Source organism: Oryctolagus cuniculus, chromosome 17 (genome assembly GCF_051225735.1).
Source record: "Oryctolagus cuniculus isolate XC-2025 breed Fujian yellow rabbit chromosome 17, ASM5122573v1, whole genome shotgun sequence".
Lineage (NCBI taxonomy): Eukaryota > Metazoa > Chordata > Mammalia > Lagomorpha > Leporidae > Oryctolagus > Oryctolagus cuniculus.
The window spans coordinates 30627540-30648259 of NC_142883.1; the positions used below are offsets into that span (position 1 = coordinate 30627540).

At 42.0% G+C, this 20720-nt stretch overlaps 3 protein-coding genes across 16 annotated transcripts in view; 2 read left to right on the plus strand and 1 right to left on the minus strand.

Annotated features, from left to right (window-relative positions):
• The window catches only part of TOM1L1 (target of myb1 like 1 membrane trafficking protein), a 43639-nt gene extending 35919 nt beyond the window's left edge, over positions 1 to 7720 (plus strand). For 5 of the 6 annotated variants that reach the window (XM_017349129.4, XM_089316967.1, XM_089316964.1 and 2 more), the window contains exons 12-16: positions 265 to 316; positions 2776 to 2881; positions 3268 to 3349; positions 6310 to 6374; positions 7002 to 7720. In XM_017349129.4, the coding sequence (XP_017204618.3) occupies positions 265 to 316; positions 2776 to 2881; positions 3268 to 3349; positions 6310 to 6373 (304 nt within the window). In that variant the 3' untranslated portion in view covers position 6374; positions 7002 to 7720. Of the gene's footprint in view, positions 1 to 232; positions 317 to 2775; positions 2882 to 3267; positions 3350 to 6309; positions 6375 to 7001 lie in introns of all 6 variants that reach the window. The other variant, XR_007911488.3, reaches the window with a different exon arrangement.
• Positions 7706 to 15434, minus strand: COX11 (cytochrome c oxidase copper chaperone COX11). The gene is made up of 4 exons (XM_002719284.6): positions 15021 to 15434; positions 11555 to 11710; positions 9042 to 9167; positions 7706 to 8664 (listed from the first exon to the last, which is right to left on the minus strand). The coding sequence occupies exons 1-4, from the start codon at positions 15375 to 15377 to the stop codon at positions 8482 to 8484; spliced, it is 822 nt and encodes a 273-aa protein (XP_002719330.1). The 5' UTR covers positions 15378 to 15434; the 3' UTR covers positions 7706 to 8481.
• STXBP4 (syntaxin binding protein 4) overlaps positions 15406 to 20720 on the plus strand; it is a 204714-nt gene continuing 199399 nt past the window's right edge. For 4 of the 9 annotated variants that reach the window (XR_016223597.1, XR_016223599.1, XM_008271271.5 and 1 more), the window contains exon 1: positions 15406 to 15543. The gene's annotated coding sequence lies outside the window, so the exon portion shown is untranslated. Of the gene's footprint in view, positions 15544 to 16791; positions 16823 to 20720 lie in introns of those variants that run through there. The other 5 variants (XR_016223598.1, XR_016223600.1, XM_070060906.2 and 2 more) reach the window with 2 other exon arrangements.

Here is a 20720-nt window from a genome sequence, read left to right on the forward strand (position 1 = left end):
GCTCTGTCCTCATTGATGTGCACACTCCTGGGTCCCAGGGCCACCTGCCAGGAAACCGTGCTTTATGTCTTTTCTCCCTTTGGGATTTGGGCATCAAGACCTGTAGGCACTTAAACAAGATGGCAGTTGTTACATTCAAGTAACACTTCTGTGCGTTCTGCAGGTGTGTTTGAGGTTCTGGTTCTAGGCCAGGAAAATCATCTTACTTTCTGCATTTGTGTTCTCACTGTAGGGTAATCATGCTGTGTTATCACACTATCCTAGGTTTGCCCAAAGGACCCGCCAAAACCTCGCCTCAAGTCATACATATGATAACGTAAGTATCCATTGCCCTCTCCTGGCACCTAGTCTGCAGATTGTCATGGCCAAGTCAAAGAACTGCTGGTCATTAACTCTCCTGTTCTGGTCAGCTTTTCTTCAGTGTTTTGACTTCAGCCTTTGTTGGGACTTTTATCTCCTTTTTCATCTTTCTTAGACATGAAGTCTCACTTTGGTTAGAAAAATGATTCAAGATCACACTTCCCTGAGAGTTGCTGTTCATATTTCATGTTTTCACTTTCTTTCCTCCTGGCCTCCCTGGCTGACTTCAGACAGGCCCTCATCCTGACCACTCTGGACTTAGCTCTTGTGCAGGGCACCTGAGACTTCCATGCTATTAATCTAGTGCTGCAGCTCTGAGCCTTTGTCCTACCTGACTCACCAGCATGGGATAAAATCACTTCTACCTTGCGCACACGTGGCTTTCAGATACCACTGCCTTGCTTCCTCTCTTGTCTCACTTCTGCTGCCTCTGCATTTGCTCTGCTGGCCCTTTTTCCTCTACTTAATTTTCCACGTGGGAGACCCTAGGGCTCAGGCTTCAGACTTCCCTGTCTACATTGATGACCCCTGTGGTCTTTTGGTTGACAATGTACTGACAACGTACAAATTTCTGTCTCCAGGCCAGACGCCTTCCCTAAATTCGGAACTCTTAGAGCCACTTTCCATTTACTGTCTCCTCCTGGTTTATTGCCTGGCCCTTACCCCATCCTGCTCGGCTTGCATACTTCCTGTCTCAGAAACTGGCCACTGTACTCTCACAGTTGCTTGGGTTAAAAACCTGGGGTGATTGCGCTTGGCCAATACCTTCTCTCCTTTTGCTTTTAACTCATGTCCCTTATCCAGCCACATCACAGCCTCTGAAGGGTTGCCCTGTTTCAGCCTTTGCTCCCTCCCCTCCATCTCAGTCTGTTCTTAAAATAGAAACCTGGGCAGCCTTTTTAAAAAGTCCTACAATGTCACTCATCTGCTCTATAACCACCTATGATTTTCTTCTCTTCCTTGCTCCATGTTTGCCCAGATCAGTGCTAAAATGCTGATCTGGCTGGCTGTACCTGTTAGACTACAGCTTCACTGCTTGTCTCCCTAGCCTGGCTAACACTGCTCCAACCACACTGGCCATCCCAAGTCAGAGCCAGTGACCCTGTGTCCTCACTGATAGTCACAGGGCTCACTGAAGTCAGGGCCTGTCCCTGACCACCGCCTGTCCAGAACAGTGTCCCACCCCAGCCTCTCTCCTCTCCAGGACTCTGCATTTTTATTGTAATGGGAGCCATCTGCCTAACACATGTTAACTGTCTACTCCATGAGGGCAGAGTGGAGTTCTGGTATACATACTGCTTTATTAATGATGCCTGCCAGCTAAGAGGTGTCCAGGACTTACCAGTGGAAATGAAGAGGAAAAATAAAAGAAGAGCTGTTAATAATTAGGATTTAAATCTGTATCCTATTAGCCCTGATTGATAGGTGTTACTGTGTGCCTCTCTGTAAAAAAAAAAATATATTTTTTTCCCCTTGTTCAAGGCTAAGATTGTATATACACAGTAAACATCAGAGAATCTGGATTGAGCCAGACAATCCTGCCTGTTTTTTAGAAGGAACATTTTTTTAAATTATTGTATTTGAGAAGCAGAGAGAGAGAGAGAGAGAGAGACCTCCCATCCTCTGGTTTACTTCCCAAATGCTCAGAAGTCAGGAACTCTCATGTGAGTGGCAGGGACCCAACTACTTGAGCCATCAACTGCCTCCCTCAGTGCCCATTAGCAGGGAGTCGGAATCAGGCAGAGTGAGGAGCCAGACCCAGGCACCTGAGGTGGTGTGCAGGCATCCCAAGAGGTTTCTTAACTGCCAGGTCAAATGCTGATCCTACAACTTTTCTTAAGTTTTACATTTTATTTTTTTAATTTTTTTTTAGAGATTTATTTTATTTATTTGAAAGAGTTACAGAGAGAGGTAGAGACAGAGAGAGTCTTCCATCCGCTGGTTCACTCCCCAGATGGCCACAATGGCCAGAGCTGCGCCAGTCCAAATCCAGGAGCCAGGAGCTTCCTCCGGGTCTCCCATGCAGGTGCAGAGGCCCAAGGACTTGGGCCATCTTCCACTGCTTTCCCAGGCCATAGCAGAGAGCTGGATTGGAAGAGGAGCAGCCAGGACTAGAACTGGCATCCATATGGGATGCTGGCACTTCAGGCCAGGGCTTTAACCCACTGCGCCACAGCGCCAGCCTCTTAAGTTTTACATTTTAAATGGGAAATGGGATGTAATGGGCATGAAAACAAAAAGAAAAGTAGTAAATTTATAAGTGATTATTACCTAAAAGACTTACTAGTACTTGTCCATATCAGCACATATGGTTCTTAGAGCAGTGCTACTTGGAAGCCCAGGAATCTTAGCAGTAAAAAGAAAGCAGAACTTAACGTGGAATGTTCATTTGAATAAGTGTTATGCTTTCTCCAGTTTCCAGAACACTCAAACTCAGTATTGCTACAGCCAGTTAGTCTACCGACCATTGCAGCAACACCCTCAAACCAGAAGCTACCATCCTTGCCCAGCAATCATCCAGGTACTGGGGACCTTACTGTTTGCATCAAATAAGGAAACTTAGGAGATCATATGCAAATTCCAGAAATTCACTGATAACTGAAAATAGAGGAGAAATTTGAAGAATTTGTTTGTATTTTTAAGCTACATGAAGTCACTTCAGGACTGATTCCATTATAACTGACATTAGGAGATTAAAATGTTTGTGTATTTTAAACACTAAGATTGTTGAACCTGGGATTCATATTGGAACATCAGTCTGTTCTTGTTGAGTTTATGTTGTTAGTTTATTATACTGGAAGTCTAAATTAAAAATTAGAAAGTGAAAATAAATACTAGAGAATATTGTGTATACTCTCCAAAAAGCACAATGTGTGTATTTACTGGTCTCTTTTTTTTCACCTGAAGTGATGACAAAGAAAGATATCCAGACACCCAATTACTATGAGGTGATGGAGTTTGATCCCTTAGCTCCAGCCGTCACTACAGAGTAAGTCATTTACAAAGTGATTAATTTATTTTTTGTCTTTTTCCCTATGATAGCAAAACTAATGGGACTTGCTTATACATTTAACTTTGTTTAGGCCTTGGCTGAAATTGATAACCTTATTAAAAATGATTTATGGGGTTTTATGCTGGCTGTTACTCTTAATGGTCTTACTGCTCCCGGCTTTGTGACAAAAATAATAAATACCCTAGGATTGCATATTAAGAATTAAGCAGAAACAACACGTGCATTAGTGGATTCCTCACAGATGACGTGAGAAATGTTCAACGATTGGTGACATAAATTAGCAACTCATTGATGGAATATTTTAACTCTTCTTTGAGAACTGATCTAAAAGAGAACTACGTGAGAACTTTAAGACATCACTACAAATGACAACAGTGTAATTATAATGGATCAAAAAAAATTCATGTGAAAATTGTTTAACTTAAAAATCCTTTAAGCACTGTAGTTTCATATGGATCGGTAAATGTGAATAGTTAGGAGATAAAAGAATTGTTAGAGCTTGAATATACTTTGAGTGACTGAACATTACCCCCAGAATTGTTAAAAATTATTAAAACATACTTATGGAAATCATTGTTCAGAAACTGGCAGCCTGCAGGCTGTGTCTTATCCATAGTTTTCTTTGGGTTGACCTATGCAGAATTGAAAATGTGCGTTTTTAAAAACTGCAAACACTTAAAAACCGGGATATTTAAAGATTAAAAAAAAAAGTTAGTTCCTGATCTCTGGGCTGCTGTGGCAGCCCCAGGCCTGAATTTTTGCATGTCAGCAGTGGGCAATAGCCATCTCCTTTACACATGTGCTCTGCTTCCACCAGGCCCCACGTGACTCTCTGCATCTAGTCATTGCCCAGCATGTAAAAGCATTGGATGTTCTGATTTGTGGTTTGGATCCTCAGTGTAGGGGCGGGTATTTTGGCAGGGTTTTAAGCTACCCACATCTCCCATCAGAGTACCATTTAGAGTCCTGGCTTGGCTCCTATGCTTCGAATCCAGCTTCTTGCATAAATGTGCCTGGAAAGGCAACAGATGCAGGCCCAAGTACTTGGGCCCCAGCCACCCATGTGATAGACCTGGATGGAGTTCTTGGGCTCAGGCCTGGATGTTGTGGGCATTTGAGGGGTAAACCAGTAGATTACGAGATGAATCTCTCTTACTCTCTTTTTCCTACCCTCCCCCATTGATCTGCCTTTCAAATAAACAGATCTCAAAAAAGAGAAAGAATAAAGAAAATCCTCAATTTAGAGATTGGTTTTAGAATAATGTTTGAACACATCTTACTGGATTTAGGAGCCCATTAAATGCTTTTTCCCAACTCAGGATTGTGAAATTTCTTTAAGTTATTCTGCTTAACAAAGTAAACATATCGCTGAGTAGATTATTGGGTCATGAAACTGGTACTAAGGGCCAGCACTTCGGTGTAGCAGGTAAAGCTGTCACCTATAGCACTGGCATCCCATTTGAGTGCCAGTTCAAGTCCCAGCTGCTCCACTTCCGATTCAGCTCCCTGCTAATGCACCTGAAAAAGCAGATTACCCACGTACTTGGACCCCTGTACCCACGTGGGAGACCCAGAAGCAGTTCCTAGCTCTGGTCATTGCAGCCATTTAGGGAGTGAACCAATGGAGGGAAGCCCTTTCTCTCCCTCCCTCTTTGTAACTCTTTCAACTAAATAAAACAACAACAACAAAAACCTGGCACTAAAATAGGTATGCTTCTTGATTTTTTTTTTTTTTTTTTTTTTTAGTTTATTTGAAAAAGCAGAGATTTCTTTCATCTGTTGGTTCATTCCCCAAATGTAGTCAACTGTTCAACCTGGGACAGGCTGAAAAGAAGAGTTTCAGATTCAATCCAGGTCTCCCATTGTGGGTAGCAGGAACGAAGGTATTTAAGCCAACATCTGCTGCCTCCCAGGGTACCCAACAGCAAGAATCTAGAGTTGGAAGCAGAGCTGGGACTTGAATCTAGGCAATCTAGTATGGATGTGGGTGTTCTCAGAGACTTAACCAGTGTGCCACATGCCTGCCTCCATAGGTATGCTTTTCTTATTGGAACAATTCTTGATTATATCCAAATAGGAAATTTCTGTACATATATATGTAAGTATGACAGATGATAAAGGGTTGTAACAGTAGGAGACTGGAGAGGTAAAGCTCTGGAACTCGACCATTGTGGTTCTTTCTGTGGGCTAAAGTGTCTCTGTTCTTTTTAAAGTCTCATGAATCCCAGCCAACTTCTCCCCAAGGAAAAGCACAGAATCTTACAAAAAGTTGTAGAATTTTCACACTGCTGCTTGCCCAGGAATTCCAGGTTAAGAATTTTTGCTCTAGCAGGACATATAGTTCATTTATGAAGATCCATACCTATACAGTTCATGTATTTAACGAATTTACTGAATACTGTGTGCCAGGGATTGTGACTGGTGAATTTATAATGTTCAATGGAAGACATGCTCCCTGTCCTCAGAGAGGTTAAACACGCTGTGGAGACAGAAAGTAAGCAACTTATCAGAGGATATTTAATAGCATGTTAATAGCAGGAAAAAAAATGGCGACTTAAGAGTGCATACTTGGGGGGCTAATTTAAATGAAAAGTAGAGAAAGCATGCGATAGTGATACTAAAGCTGAGACCTACAATGGCATGCCAACCGACAAGTTTGGGCATGAGTGCTACAGTCCCAGGGAACAAATGATTTGAAACCAGAAGCTGAACAGATTTAATTCTTTAAGCAAACTATCCAAACTTGAGCACTGTTTTTTGTTTGGATTGGTCTTATATTTTAGGGGCAGAGATATTTGCTTTTACTTGCTGAGACAGCCTGAACTCCCATAACAGCCCAATTTTTATTCATGGTGCTGACAGTTAGAAACCAAAATAAAATATGAAACTGATACATAGGTAGTTAACCCTTTTGCCATGATTTTTTTTTCTTTCAGAGCTATATATGAAGAAATTGATGTTCAACACCAGAAAGAAACACAAAGCCATGGTAGTTGTTGAGGTAAAGACTTGAACTGACATAGGAATTCTGTGTAATTTCAGTGTCGTTAGCACTTTCTATATTCAGAATTTATATTTTGCAAGGGCCATCTGAGTCTGACACTTTGGTGAGTGAAATATTATTATACATGTTCCTCTGAGTCAAATTTTAACAAACTGTTGTTCACTAATATTTTTGTGATCTTACCGGCTAGAAATAATGAGGCTTAGAATGTAAAAGTTGATTTACAGAATGGAAATATTGTTAACAAAAATAGGTGATTAGTAGCAGCTTTCCAGCACTGAAACCAGTCATTGGTTTTTAATGTACAGTGTTAATACCTTTTAACTGGTTAACAGTAGAGACTATTAACTATTTGTCTTCCAATTAGGTCTGGGTTTTTCATATCTGCCGCACTAGTAACCAATTTGTTTACTAATGAGTGACTGGTCATCACTGACCTATTAACTTAAATCATTCCCCCCCCCCAATCATTTCCCCCGTGGAAGAAGTACAATCCCTTATTTCCTCTACTAGACTCTACTAGATTCCAGCCTCTCAATAGGGAAAGACAAGGAAAAGAGTTATCAAGGAATGGGGGGAAAGAACAGGATGGAGATTGGTCATTTTTTTTTTTTTTAATTTTAGGTGAAAATGGATTATCAGTTCACTAGCCAAAAAGAGAGGTGCCAACTCTGTAAAGGATGGGCCCTGTTCAGCTTGGAGGCCTAGAAGATAAGACCCACCGACACATCAGACCACAGCGGATCATCTCTACTCCACTGTAATGAAATTTAAACTGAAGAGCAACATTTATTGTTCCTGACAACAGCTCAGCAGTGGAACTTGGTTGTGAACAAATAGTCACGTAATTCTTCAGAGGAAGAAACCTTAGTACTTAGGCCAACCAGCTTAATAGCAGTGTCCTATGTTATACAGGCCTTAGACTTAGAAAGGAAATAATCACATGGCTGTATTAAGAGTAGATGAAGATTATTTTTACTACAAAATAATTCTGAATTGATTTAAGCAGGAAGTGTGAGAAACTAAATGTATTATTCAGGAAGAATGCTAAGTGCCTTCATTTAACTAAAGTTGAATGTAAAAGTCAATTTGCACTTCTTTATAAATACTGCTTTGGTTTAGAATTGTAAAAGCCTTGATGATTGCAGTTTAATTACATTTCAGGTGTCCTGAACATGTCACTAGACTCCACATTGGTGGCCTCTAAGTATGAATCTTCATAAAGCTAAATGTTCTTTTTTCTTTTTACTCTAACATTTCTATTTGAAATAAAGACTACTATAAAATATTCATAGAAATTGTTTACGTAAATGACAATGACAAATAAATTATTATTAAAATAATTTAATACATCTTTTTTACAGTTCCCAGAACTTCTGATATCAGCAGATTTTTACAATTCCATCCTTACATTTTAACATTCAAGGACTTAGAACTAAATTGTAAATACTAGCAGCTTAGGAGATGTACCTACACATTTTGTTTAAATTTCATGACACCACAATTTATTTATTTATTCAGTAGTCTGAATGTAAAATCGCCATAGACCTTAAAGGAAAAATGAAGTCAAATCTGAAATAAGAATATGATCTTTGGGCAAGCAGTTAGGGCTTAGCAATTCTTTGAGTTTTTAAAATTGTGACTGGTCAACTAAAGGAAAATACTGGCCAATTATTTTATAGATAATAATAACAGCCATGGTCAGATGTTCTGGCCTAAATTCTGAAACAGATAGCCTTGGACATAATTAAAAAAATTTCTTGAATTCATTATTAAAATTATGAAGCGTAATAATTTGGAAGGCAACTATTCAATTAGGGTCAACTATCAAATATATGCTATAATTAACAAAAAAAGCAATTTCTTTTAATACTACCATGAAACTCTTAAATATGATACTGAACAGTCATACATACTACACAGGCATGTGGTTTTCTTACAATACAAGTCCTAGCTGTTCTCTCAATTTTAAATGGAGTAAACTGGAAACAAATAGAACCTTTTATAGTATTTCACATGATTGAAGAGTATTTCTCCTCTGAGAAGGCAGGATAACATGATTTTTCAAAAATCACAGATCTGAAGCAGGACTTAGTTGCTGACTTCAGTTGTAGCCTGGAACTGGCAACTTGTGCCCTTCCTTTGCTTCAAAAAATGTGTAAGAAAGCGTGATGAGATCCACATTCACCATTCTTGGATCTTCAGCAAATTCAGGGTCAATGTAGAAAAATACTGGCATATCCACTTCCTCTTGGGGATTAAGCCTTTGTTCTTCAAAACAGAAACACTGCAAGTTATAGAAAGGTATCGGGTTACTAACATTTTTATTCTATCAATTATAACAGAAACTAATACTTCATTTCTAGACTCTCATAAGCGCACTGTTAAGTATCCTTAAATTACTGACAGAATAACTGTCTTTTCAACTCAGACTGAATTTTGTTTAAGGATTGAGAGTCGGCAAAATGTTTTTAATCTTAAAAACATACGCATCTGGTTTGGCTCATATTTTTTGCAGAGCAAGTATAAGCAATTAAAAACAGCTTGATGTTTAGGAGTAAACAGTTTTCAGAAATTTTAAGTATCTACTAAAACACAAGTTTCATGCTAAACAGTTTCATATATACCTTTATCATATTCTATAAACTTTGCATTTAGTTGTACCTGTATTTTATTGAAATACTGTCCAGCTTCAAATGGCACAACATTGTACGTAGAAATTCCAATTACTGGTTTGTCAGTAGGATTCTTAGCTTTATAAAATGCAAGTGCAGTCTCTCCTGGCACCACCTGTTTTATAGAATATATATTATCAATATTTTAAGATTGACACAGCTCCTTTCCCCCACTACTGAATCACAGTCAATATTTTCCTATGAATAACACATAATGCTTAAAAAAATAAAGCTCAATAAAATATTTTATATATAAAAATAGTATGTTAACTTTTTGTGTATTTACTATTTACTAAATTTAGTATATTTACTATTTTTATATATAAAATCATTTTAATAGTGTTTTTTTATATATAAAATAATCATTTTTAAAAAACATTTGTTTTTATTTATTATTTATTTTTGACAGGCAGAGTTAGAGAGACAGAGAGGTCTTCCTTCCATTGGTTCACTCCCCAAATGGTCGCTACAGCCTGTGCTGCGCCAATCCGAAGCCAGGAGCCAGGTGCTTCCCTCCTGGTCTCCCATGCGGGTGCAGGGCTCAAGCATTTGGGCCATCCTCCACTGCCTTCCCGGGCCACAGCAGAGAGCTGGACTGAAGAGGAGCAACCGGGACAGAATCCGGAACCTCAGCTGGGACATGAACCCGGGGTGCCAGCGCCGCAGGCAGAGGATTAGCCTAGTGAGCCGTGGTGCTGGCCTAATCACTTTTAATAGTACGTTTACCTGGAAACATTTGAGTTTCAAATTTCATTGTGTATTTCAGGTCTTAAACAATAATCTACAAATTAGGTTACTTAAAATCTGTCTGGGGCTGGAGTTGTGACATAGCAGGTAAAGCCACCACCCTATATGGGCATCAGTTTGTACCCTGGCTGCTCCATTTCTCATCTAGCTCACTAATGGTCTGGGTAAAGGAACAGAAAATGACCCGAGCATTTGAACCCTAGCCGCCCATGTGGGAGACCTGGATGAAACTCCTGGCTCCAGTCTGGCCAAGCCCTGGCTATTGTGGCCATATGAGGAGTGAACCAGTGGATGAAAATATCTGTCTCCCTCTCTCTGACTTTCAAATAAATAAATCTTTAAAAAAAGAAAAAAAAAAATCTGCCCAAGGACAACCCAAGCCTATCACAGCCCAAGTCTGCCTTTTTTTTTAACATACACCTGAATAGCATGATTATTTTAAAGGATGCCAACATTAAACTTATCATCACAGTAAAATGAATTTGAATATAACTTTTATTTATCCAAAAAGTGTTAATACTTTTTTTAAAGCCTTGCTATTTCTTATTTTCCCAAAACAATTCTTAAAAGATATTCTATTACCTGTACCAATTCACCCATAATACTTTGTATACTACCATATAATTGGAACTAAAAATCATAAACTATAATTAAATCATTGAACAGATTCAGTCATATTTACTAAACTGGGAAAGCACTGATACTTACATCTTTCCAGTCAAGTGTTGAAATAGTCTTCCCGACTAGTCCTCAGTTAATGAGATTACTTCAATTAAAATCCTCTAAAAGTTGCAGTTAGTCAAAATTTTAGGAAACTTGAAGATTTTTTTTAAAATTTATTTCTTTGAAAGGGAGAGTTGAGAGGGAGAGACACTTTTTATCTGCTGATTCACTCCCCCAAATGGCCTCAAAGACCTGGGCTGTGCCAAACCAGTCTCCCATGTGAGTGCTAGGGGTTCAAGTATGTAGGCCATCTTTTTTTTTTTTTTTTTTTTTTTTTTTTTTTTAATTTATTTTTTTGACAGGCAGAGTGGACAGTGAGAGAGAGAGACAGAGAGAAAGGTCTTCCTTTGCCATTGGTTCACCCTCCAATGGCCGCCGCGGCCGGCACGCTGCAGCCGGCGCACCGCGCTGATCCGATGGCAGGAGCCAGGAGCCAGGTGCTTTTTCTGGTCTCCCATGGGGTGCAGGGCCCAAGCATCTGGGCCATCCTCCACTGCACTCCCTGGCCACAGCAGAGGGCTGGCCTGGAAGAGCGGCAACCGGGACAGAATCCGGCGCCCCGACTGGGACTAGAACCCTGTGTGCCGGCGCCGCTAGGCGGAGGATTAGCCTAGTGAGCCGCGGCGCCAGCCTATGTAGGCCATCTTTTATTCTTTTCCCAGGTACATTAGCAAAGAGCTAGACCACAGTTACAGCAGCCATGACTTGAACTGGCACTTACATGGAATGTTGGTGTTGTAGACAGCAGCCCAACCAGCTGTGCCACAACACCAGCCCCCCTTAGGAAGTCAGCCATACAGTTTGTCAGCTACCACTATTTCCAAGATTTATGACCAGAAGACAACTTAGTTAATTCTTAATGATTCTAACAAAAACAGATTTTTTCTAGTGTTTGAAACTTTTACTATCATGTAAATAATAAATAAATTATAGAACCTCTCAGTATTTTAAGTATAGATGAGTGAAAGTTGGAAATGAAAGAATTTCTATATTTAAAAAACTAATCTTTTATTGTCTGCTTTAGTCACTTACATATATTTCCGTTTGCTGAGGTCTAAAGTTCCACTGGAGACTTGCGTGCACATCTGCGTTAAAGGTAACTTTAATGATTCGATCCTTAACAGGTACCATGTTCTCAATCTGGTCTGATGCATGACCCGCTACTGCTGATCCTCCAAGTCCAGTAGTCTAGGAAAAGATACTAAATACATTAAACAATACTTATAAGTGTTCATTTATTTATTGTATAAAATTTTAAAAACAATTTAATAACCCAGTTTGAGCCAACTTTACATACTATCACTGGCCACTCCCTGTAACTCCATCAATTGTTTTGAGCATTTTCGGGGTCCCAAGAGCCTGTTTTGTTAAAAGTCATTCTGTTTTTCAGCAATCCCTTGGTTACCTTGTACAGTCGAAAATGAGTCATTTGGAAAAATCACTTTTTTTGGATAAGTTAACTATTATCACCAACAGTAGAGCTCAGAATTTGGTTTACCATTAAACACACTTCCCTTTGTTGCTAGTATTTTATATTAACTATTACTCCTGAAAAGAAATCAGATTTCCCATGAGCTGGTCATTTCAATAAAAATACCTAAGATCTATTACATATCACAGCTTTTGTAGTCCAAATTAGGTTATAGTTTCACTTTTATATTCCGCTATTCTAAGGCATCTTAGGTATTCTCCCATGTTGGCTGATATTTTTTTCCTGTACTTCTCTGCATAGTTGAGTTTTTATAGTTATTGCTAACCAGAGCACCTAATTCATTTGGCTACTGAATCAACTAGTAATACATCATCAGAATAATGTCCAACACTTCTTATATTTGTCATCATTAATTATTTCCTTATCAGATGCTTTAAAAATCCTTACTTCCAGGGTCGTCATGCTTCTGATGCTTGAGGTTGCCAAATTCTGGTTTCCGGATAACTTACCTGTTACTATACTAGAGAAAAAAATACCGAATTTGAGGCTAGGAGAAGACTCTCATGTAGAGATAGGGTAATCTGCTTCTTATTACATAAGTCACTTAGCTTTCCTTGACTGCCATGCAGCATTATCAAATTACAATATAACCCTAAAAGATGCACTTGAGTGCAAGCCTTTAATAAAAATCGATATATCCTTCTGCCTAAGAATCCTATAATGTTTGAGCTTACTGATGGAACTCCTTTTTGTAAAGAATCTCAGTCACTTGAATACCGGGTGTCCTCCCTCAATAAAGACTCCTTAAAATATTCCTTGAATTTAGATTTTTCGTATTTCTTTTTTTTTTTTTTTAAGATTTATTTATTTATTTTATTTTTTTTTTTTGACAGGCAGAGTGGACAGTGAGAGAGAGAGACAGAGAGAAAGGTCTTCCTTTGCCATTGGTTCACCCTCCAATGGCCGCCGCGGCAGGCGTGCTGCGGCCGGCGCACCGCGCTGATCCAATGGCAGGAGCCAGGTACTTCTCCTGGTCTCCCATGGGGTGCAGGGCCCAAGCACTTGGGCCATCCTCCACTGCACTCCCTGGCCACAGCAGAGAGCTGGCCTGGAAGAGGGGCAACCGGGACAGAATCCGGCACCCCGACCAGGACTAGAACCCTGTGTGCCGGCGCCGCAAGGTGGAGGATTTAGCCTAGTGAGCCGCGGCGCCGGCCAGATTTTTCGTATTTCTAAGTTGAATGCCTAAGGAAATTAAAATAGACAAAAAAGTAGAAAAGAGCACTAAAAAGACAACCTTGGCTCTAGTCTAGTTCTGCCACTGACTAGCTCCAAGAACTGAGTGAATCTTATTTCTTTGGGCCACACTTCACATGCTCATAAAATGTTAGATGACTATTTTATGTGATTACATAATACTTATTTCTGGATCTAAAATTCTACAATTAAGAAGTAACAGAAGGACTCTTGGAAGTATCACTGCTTGACTTTAGGAGTAAAAATTCATGGTTTTTCTTCTTACCCTATAATTACATGTGAACACACACACACACACACACTTCACTTTCTGAACCCTACCATTACTGACATTTTAGGATGGAAAATTCTTTGCTGAGGAATAATGTTGTGTTGGTTATTTAACAGCATCCCTAGCTCTGCCTACCAAGTAACAGTAACACCATAGCCCTCAACCCACAACCTCTGCCCCCCCCCCACAGGTTTTAACAACCAAAAATGTTTTCAGACATTGCTAAACTTTCCGCGGAAGACAAAATCACCTCTACACGAGCCCTGGATTTGGATTCAGTTCACCTTATGATTTAACCAAATGGCAGTTTGGGGTTCATGCTTGGTTCTGGGGTGGCCTCTGATGAAAAGCAATTCACTTTCTACACTCACCCTCCAGAAACCAAGCTACTCATAGTCCCACATAAATGCTGACATTTGGAGACTGCAAAGAAAAGCCCTTTTGACTTCTGCCACTTCACCATCTGAAAGAAAAGCTGATCACAAAGACAGCAGAACCCAGGCATTAAGAGCAGTGGCAGAAAAGAGCTATGAAAACGAACCATGGTGTAAAACACAAATTCCTAACTGCTGCCTATGCAGGTATCTTTGAAAATTACTGAGACATTTTTAATTGGTCAGGTGTGTGACCTGGGCATCAGGATATTTAAAAGCTCTCCAAATGACTTCAACATAGAACAAACTTCAGGAACCACTATGTTTATTAAACACTTTACTGAATGGACACATGTGGCATGACTTAAAGTGGAATCCCGTTTCCACCCTAGGCCTAATCAGAGTCTCAGGGGGACAGAACCCTGACATGTGCATGTAAGAAGTTCCGCAGGTGATCCTGAAGCCCAGCCAGCCGACGCTGCAAATTTAGAACCACGGAGAAATCCGTCAAATAGGCGAACTCTGACTCTGCCAGTGGTTCTCAAACCTCAGTCTCCCCTGAGCTGGGCTAGAGGACTTCCCAATGAACTCCAGGTGGCTGGTCCCGCCCCCAGGACTTCTGATTCGGTAATTCCGGAGTCGGGTCCCAGAGTATGAAGTCCTAACAGGTTCCCCAGAGATGTGGCTGTTGCTGGCGCTGGAGACGCGCTCAGAGCACTGCCTTGGAGCAGCGAACCAGATACATTCCGCCTTCCAAACCCTAATTTCTGCCTCAGGACGAACGAACAGCTAATCCCAGGGTAGCCACACCCATTTTCAGGGCTGTGGCTCGATGCCTGTAGAACATTCACGTCTTTAGAAGCGTGTAGGCAAGGGGGTGCAGCCGACTGCTGGGTACCCGAGCAGAGGCCGTGCGTGGGGCTTTCTGGTGACCGGTGGCGGACCAGGGGATTTCACCGCAGCGCGGGAAGGGTAGCAGCACCTCGGAGAACCGGGCTCGGGGGCAGGTCTGCCACTAACTCCCTAGGTGACCTTGGGTCTTTCGAGTGTTTCCTCTCTGATACGTAACCTCGGGCATCCCTTCCCACCAGGACCCGGTGCAGCGACCGCAGTCGAAGGCTGCCCAGCGCATCACGCCGCCCAGTGGGCAGCGCCGGCCCCTACCTGGCAATAGAGCCGATAAAGGGGCACGGCGGCGTAGGACGCCCCCAGCATGCCTACGGCGGCCGCGGCCACGTACGTGAGCACCGTCTTGTTCCGCCGCCGCCAGTCCTCCTCTTGCGCGCGCGTGAAAGGGTTCGTGCTTTTCGGTCGGCGCCCCGGCTGTTCGGCCGGGTCCCGGCTCGGCCGTTTCCATGTCCCGAGCCGCCTCAACCCCGTCTCAGCACGTCTTGTCCCGCTGCACCCTAACCTAAGAAATGGCTCTACCCTCTCCGCAGCCCCGAACGAAGGCCCAAGGCGGCTGCAGCGCTCGCCACAGAAAGCGATCCACCTCCATCCCGGACGCCAGAGCCCTCCCATAACCCTCAGAGAGAAAGCCCGCTCGTAAGGGCCCGGGGCTCAGATCTCGCGAGGCTGGGCGATGTCTCGCGATAACTGGGTTGAGCCCGCTGCTGCCTTGGCTACCAGACTCCTCAGGTGGCAGCGCTAGTAGTCGGGCTACGGAGGCCGGGTTGCCAGATGACGGGTAAGTTCGCGTTTTTCTTTGATACTGTTCTTCATACATTGCTTCCCCGCAGCGTCCCGTTAACTTACTACTAGGGAAACGGGGTTCGCGATGCAGTATGCAAGCCCGCTATCACTAGGAATGGTACCCGTAATCTTCCTAAACTCCACAAGCCTTTGTCTTGACCTAGCGGCCCCCAGCGCGAGCTCTCCCGCGTTCCTCTGATTGGCGTTCCCTGGCTGCGGCTGGCCCCTGTACTCGGCTCAAGGGTCGCTTCTGTCAGGAAACCTACGCACGGTCCTGGTATCCCCGCGACACCTGCATTTTCTTAGCTCCCGGGCCGTCGCCTTCCGCTGCTCTTATGCCCAGTAAAAACCCGCACAGCTGGAGCGGGAGAGTCGCCCTCACGCCGTGGGGCTGGTTCAGGACGTAGTGACTAGGATGTCAGGGTCCTGTAAGACCGGAGGAGATGATGCTGTTCTTGTCCTGGCAAAGAGACTCCTGGAGGGCGAAAGAGCTTTCTTCTCGTCCCGCAGGTCCCAGCAGGACCGGAGCCGGGCAGATGGCACACAGCTCACTGTAAAAGTTTCTTTATCGAAGTTTCTACCAACACAGTAGCGTTTAAGAGCTCAGCTTCTGATGTTCTAAGGAGTTCTGGATTCTTCCCTGGGGGGCCTGGTCACCTGCTGTGCCCTTAGGCCAATTATTTGCTCTTTCAGACCTAGTGGTCTTATCTGTAAAATGGGAATCGCATTTGTTAAGTGACAGCCCGCGCATAGAAAGTGATTTTCACAGTGCCACATCATAGTAAGGATTTAGTGAGAGTTAGGCTTTGTTTCTGGTGGCGGAGGAAGGTCTCATTATCCCAGCTTTGTGGGTGAGGGAACTGGAGGACTGAGGAACTTTCACTGAACGTCTGTTTACTCATGCACTGTTATCTGGGGACAGACACTGTGCAGCCTGGGGTTACAGCCCAGAACGAGTCACACAGGATCCCTTCTGGGATGGAGTGTCCTTCCCACTGCGGGATTCAGGAGATACTCAAGTAAGAGATGCAGAACTCAGGGGATTTCAGATAGCAATCAGTGCGGTGATGACGAAGGAATGGCATAGTGTCATTGAGAGTGGGAGGGGAAAGCGAGGTCTTTCTGAAGAGGTGACACTTGAGCCTCGTCCTGGTGGATAAGGAGCTACTTGCACAGTGACTGTTCCAGGACACGCAAAAGCCAGAAGCAGAAAAGAGCCGGATGTGACTGAAGAACAGAAAGGAGACCAGTGTGTTCCCAGCATGCTGAGCAAGGTAGAAAGTGGTGGGAAATGGCGTCGGAGTGGGTCTGCAGAGGCCTCATAGCACAGCGCCTTTTAAGCCATGTCCAAGGGCTTGAGTTTAATTCTACACGCAGTGGTAAGCTTTTGGAGTATTCCAGTCGTACAGGTGATGGCATCTGATTCAGATTTTTTCTTTTAAAAAAGATGTTGGTTATTTTATGGAGAATGAAATTAAGAGCAATAGGGCAAGAATAGAAATAGAACAGTTAGGAGGCAATTGCCTTAGTCCAGGTGAGTGATGACGGTCACCTTGAGTGAGTAATTGATTAACTTAAGGTGAGGGGACCAGGAAATTGCAGTCAAGAAAACCCAGGTATCTTCTGACTCTTTTCTAAGCAAAATTTTGGAAAGTTTTGTTTTGCTTTCATTATAAAGTTGTTAACCTGATCATCTCATGCTAATGGAAGCTTTAATTGGCAACTTTATATTTCCTGATTAAAAATCCAAATAAGCTGATTATGTTTGAGGCAGTCTTCCATTAATAAAGGTGTTCTTGATGCAAAGGACTTGGGCCATCTTCTGCTGCTTTCCCAGGCCGTAGTGGAGAGCTGGATCGAAAGTAGAATAGCCGGGACTCAAAACGGAGACCTTATGGGATGCCAAATACTGCAGGTGGCAGCTTTACCCGCTATTGACAGCATTGGCCCCTTTATTTTTTTATTGTGGTTAAAAAATAAGGCTATTCATTTCGAAAGTACAATAATCTTGATAACAATAAGGTGATCTTAATGTAGCTTTCTATTTTAACAAAATAAAATATGCATTATATATAATCATAATTTGATAATGTAAAATTATGCTTATGCAATGCTTTTGGATAATCATTAAAATGTTGTTGCATTTCATTTATGATGAGAATATGTTGTATAGAACAGAATTTAGTTTGATCTTCAAATAAGTTTTTAATTTAAAATTTATATGACTGGCACCACGGCTCACTTGGTTAATCTTCCACCTGCGGTGCTGGGTTCTAGTCCTGGTTGGGGTGCCAGATTCTGTCCCGGTTGCTCCTCTTCCAGTCCAGCTCTCCGCTGTGGCCCGGGAAGACAGTGGAGGATGGCCCAAGTGCTTGGGCCCCTCACCCGCATGGGAGAGCAGGAGGAAGCACCTGGCTCCTGGCTTCGGATCAGCACAGCGCACTGGCCACAGCAACCATTTAGGGGGTGAACCAACGGAAAAGGAAGACCTTTCTCTCTGTCTCTCTCTCTCTCTCACTGTCTAACTCTGCCTGTCAAAAAAAAATTACATAAAAGTTGCAGAAATAGTGTGAAAATGTTGTACCTATCTTTCACCTACATTCTTCAATCTTTAACGTTTTTTCAGTATTTGAGAATAGATTACAGACCTGATGTTCCAGAGCTATAAACTTAATACATGTGTGTTTCCTAATTACAAGAATACTTCATAACTACAGTGTAGATATCAAACTCAGGAAGTTACCGTTAATCCAATGTTAACAATGTATGGTGGTCAGGCTAGGCTGCCATGACAAAAACACCACAGTCTGGATTGCTTCAACAGTTTTCTTACATTTCTGGAGCCTGGGAAGTGCAGGATCAGCATACCTGCTGATTATTTTCCTGGGGAGGTCTCTCTCTCTGTCACCTGCTGCAGCCTAATTAGCCTGCTGTGTTCTCACATGGCCAGGAGGAGTGAGCAGGCTCTCATGTATAGCTTCCTTGTAAGGACACTAATCCCATTGAAACCGGCTCCCACCTTTATGACCTCATTGACCCTTATTACTCTTTTCACCCAAATACAACTTCACTGGGGATTAGGGCTTCCACATAGGAACTGTTGGGGACAGATACATTTGGTCCCTAACACCATGTTATCCATGGGCTCTGTTACATGACTTCATTTGTCCCAGTTATTTCTATTTTAGGTCTAGGATCCAGACCAACATTACTCATTTGTTTATAGTTTTTATGTCTCCTTAGTCTTCTTAATTTAAGAATAGTTCTTCAGTCTTTCCCCTCCTTTCATGACCTTGATGTTTTTGAAAATCACAGGCTGATTACTTTGTCAGTGTCCCTCAGGATGGGTTTGTCTGATGTTTCCTCAGGGTTTATGAACTTTTGCTAGGAACACTGTAGAACTGATGCTGTACTCTTCTCAGTGAATCCTCTTAGGAGTTGCCTGATATCATTTTATTCCATGGTCATTATGTTAATTTTTATCTCTTTATTAAGGTTGTATCTACTGTGTTTCTCCCAAGATTATTAAGCAGTTAATAGATTTTGTAAGATTGAAAATTTTATAAATATTATGTTTTTCATAAAACTTTCTCTTGCCTGATTTTGCATCCATTGATGATTCTTCTCTGAATCTGTTATTACTGAAACAGATGCCAAACTGACAATTTCCTAATGATAACATTATCACTTCTTCTAGATGTTGCTTAATTTCCATGGACTGTTTGTTGCCTCTTAACATTCATTTTTTTAAGATTGATTTATTAATTTATTTGAAAGGTAGAGAGAGAGAGAAGGAGAAAGAGGGAGAGACAGATTATTCACTTGCTGGTTCACTCTCCAAATAGCTACAGCATCCTGATTTGTGCCAGGCCAAAGCTAGAAGCCAGGAACTCCATCCTGGTCTCCTACTGTTTTCCCAGGCACATGAACAGGAAGCTGTATTGGAAGTAGAACAGCTGGGACTCAAACTCTTTCTCTCTGATATAGGATGGTGTCATTGGAAGCAGCAGCTTAACCTGCTGTCCTGCAATGTCAGCCCCCTAGATTTATTAGTTGCCTTAAGTTGTAACATAGAGCTTTTCTTTCTCCTCTCTATATTTTTTGTAATTTGTTTGTATCAGTTTAGACTCATAAATTCTTATTTTAATCAGGAATTCATTTTTAATATGTATTTATTTATTTGAAAGGTGGAGTTCAGAGAGAAATATGGAGGGAGGGAGAGAAGAGAGAGAGAGGGAGAGCAAGGGAAAGAGAGGAAGAGGGAGGGGGAGAGAGGGAGGGAAAGGGGGGAGAGAGAGAGAGAGAGGGAGAGCAAGGGAGAGAGAGGAAGAGGGAGGGGGAGAGAGGGAGGGAAAGGGGGGGAGAGAGAGAGAGAGAGAATATATCTTCTATCCACTGTTCACTATCTGAATGGTCACAGTGGTCACAGGGCAGTGCCAAGCAAAGCCAGGAGCTAGGAGCTTCTCCTGGGTCTCCCATGTGAGTTCAGGGGCCCAGGGGCTTGGACTATTTTCTGCTGCTTTCCCAGGCACATTAGCAGGGAACTGATCAAAAGTAGAGCAGCCAGGATTGAACAGGTGCCCCTATGGGATGCCGGCTCTGCAGGCTGCAGTTTAACCCACTTTGCCACAGTGCTGGCCCCTGGAATTAAAATTTATTGCTGTAGTTTTTTTTAATTCTGATTTCATGTTTTCCTGGATTTTGTTTCTGGAAGACCTTTTTTGACATATTCCCACCATTCTTTGATAACTTCCTTAATTTCTGCCACAATAAGAGTTTGCATGCTCATCATATTTTCCTATCTTAGCCCTAGAGCCAGCCATTTCTGTAAGGACTTTGGTTCCTTTAGTGGAGAATAGTATTTAAAAACGAAATCTTGGTACTAAAGTACTAATTGCTTTTATTTTATTTTTTTTCCCAGAAACCTTTTATATAAGGTATACACACTTCATGCATGCCATAAATACAAATTTAGGAACATAATGATTCTTCTCACTCTACCCGCCCTCCCACAAGCACTCCCACCCAACTAATTGCTTTTAGACCTTTTCAACAGGGAGAATTAGAAAGTTTGTTTATACAAACAGATATAGATATCTGTTCAGTAACAATAAATCTGGTTACCATTATCTTCAATATGTATAGTCCTTTGCCCTGTCCCACTTGCATATG

Excerpts from the sequence above, each read along its gene's own strand:
- COX11 (XM_002719284.6), bottom strand. The coding sequence starts at position 15,377 with ATGGGAGGGCTCTGGCGTCCGGGATGGAGGTGGATCGCTTTCTGTGGC. Across the intron at positions 11,711-15,020 it reads TTTATCGGCTCTATTGCCAG|ACTACTGGACTTGGAGGATC; the intron begins GTAGGGGCCGGC and ends ATCTTTTCCTAG. Across the intron at positions 8,665-9,041 it reads AGTATTTCAATAAAATACAG|TGTTTCTGTTTTGAAGAACA; the intron begins GTACAACTAAAT and ends TATAACTTGCAG.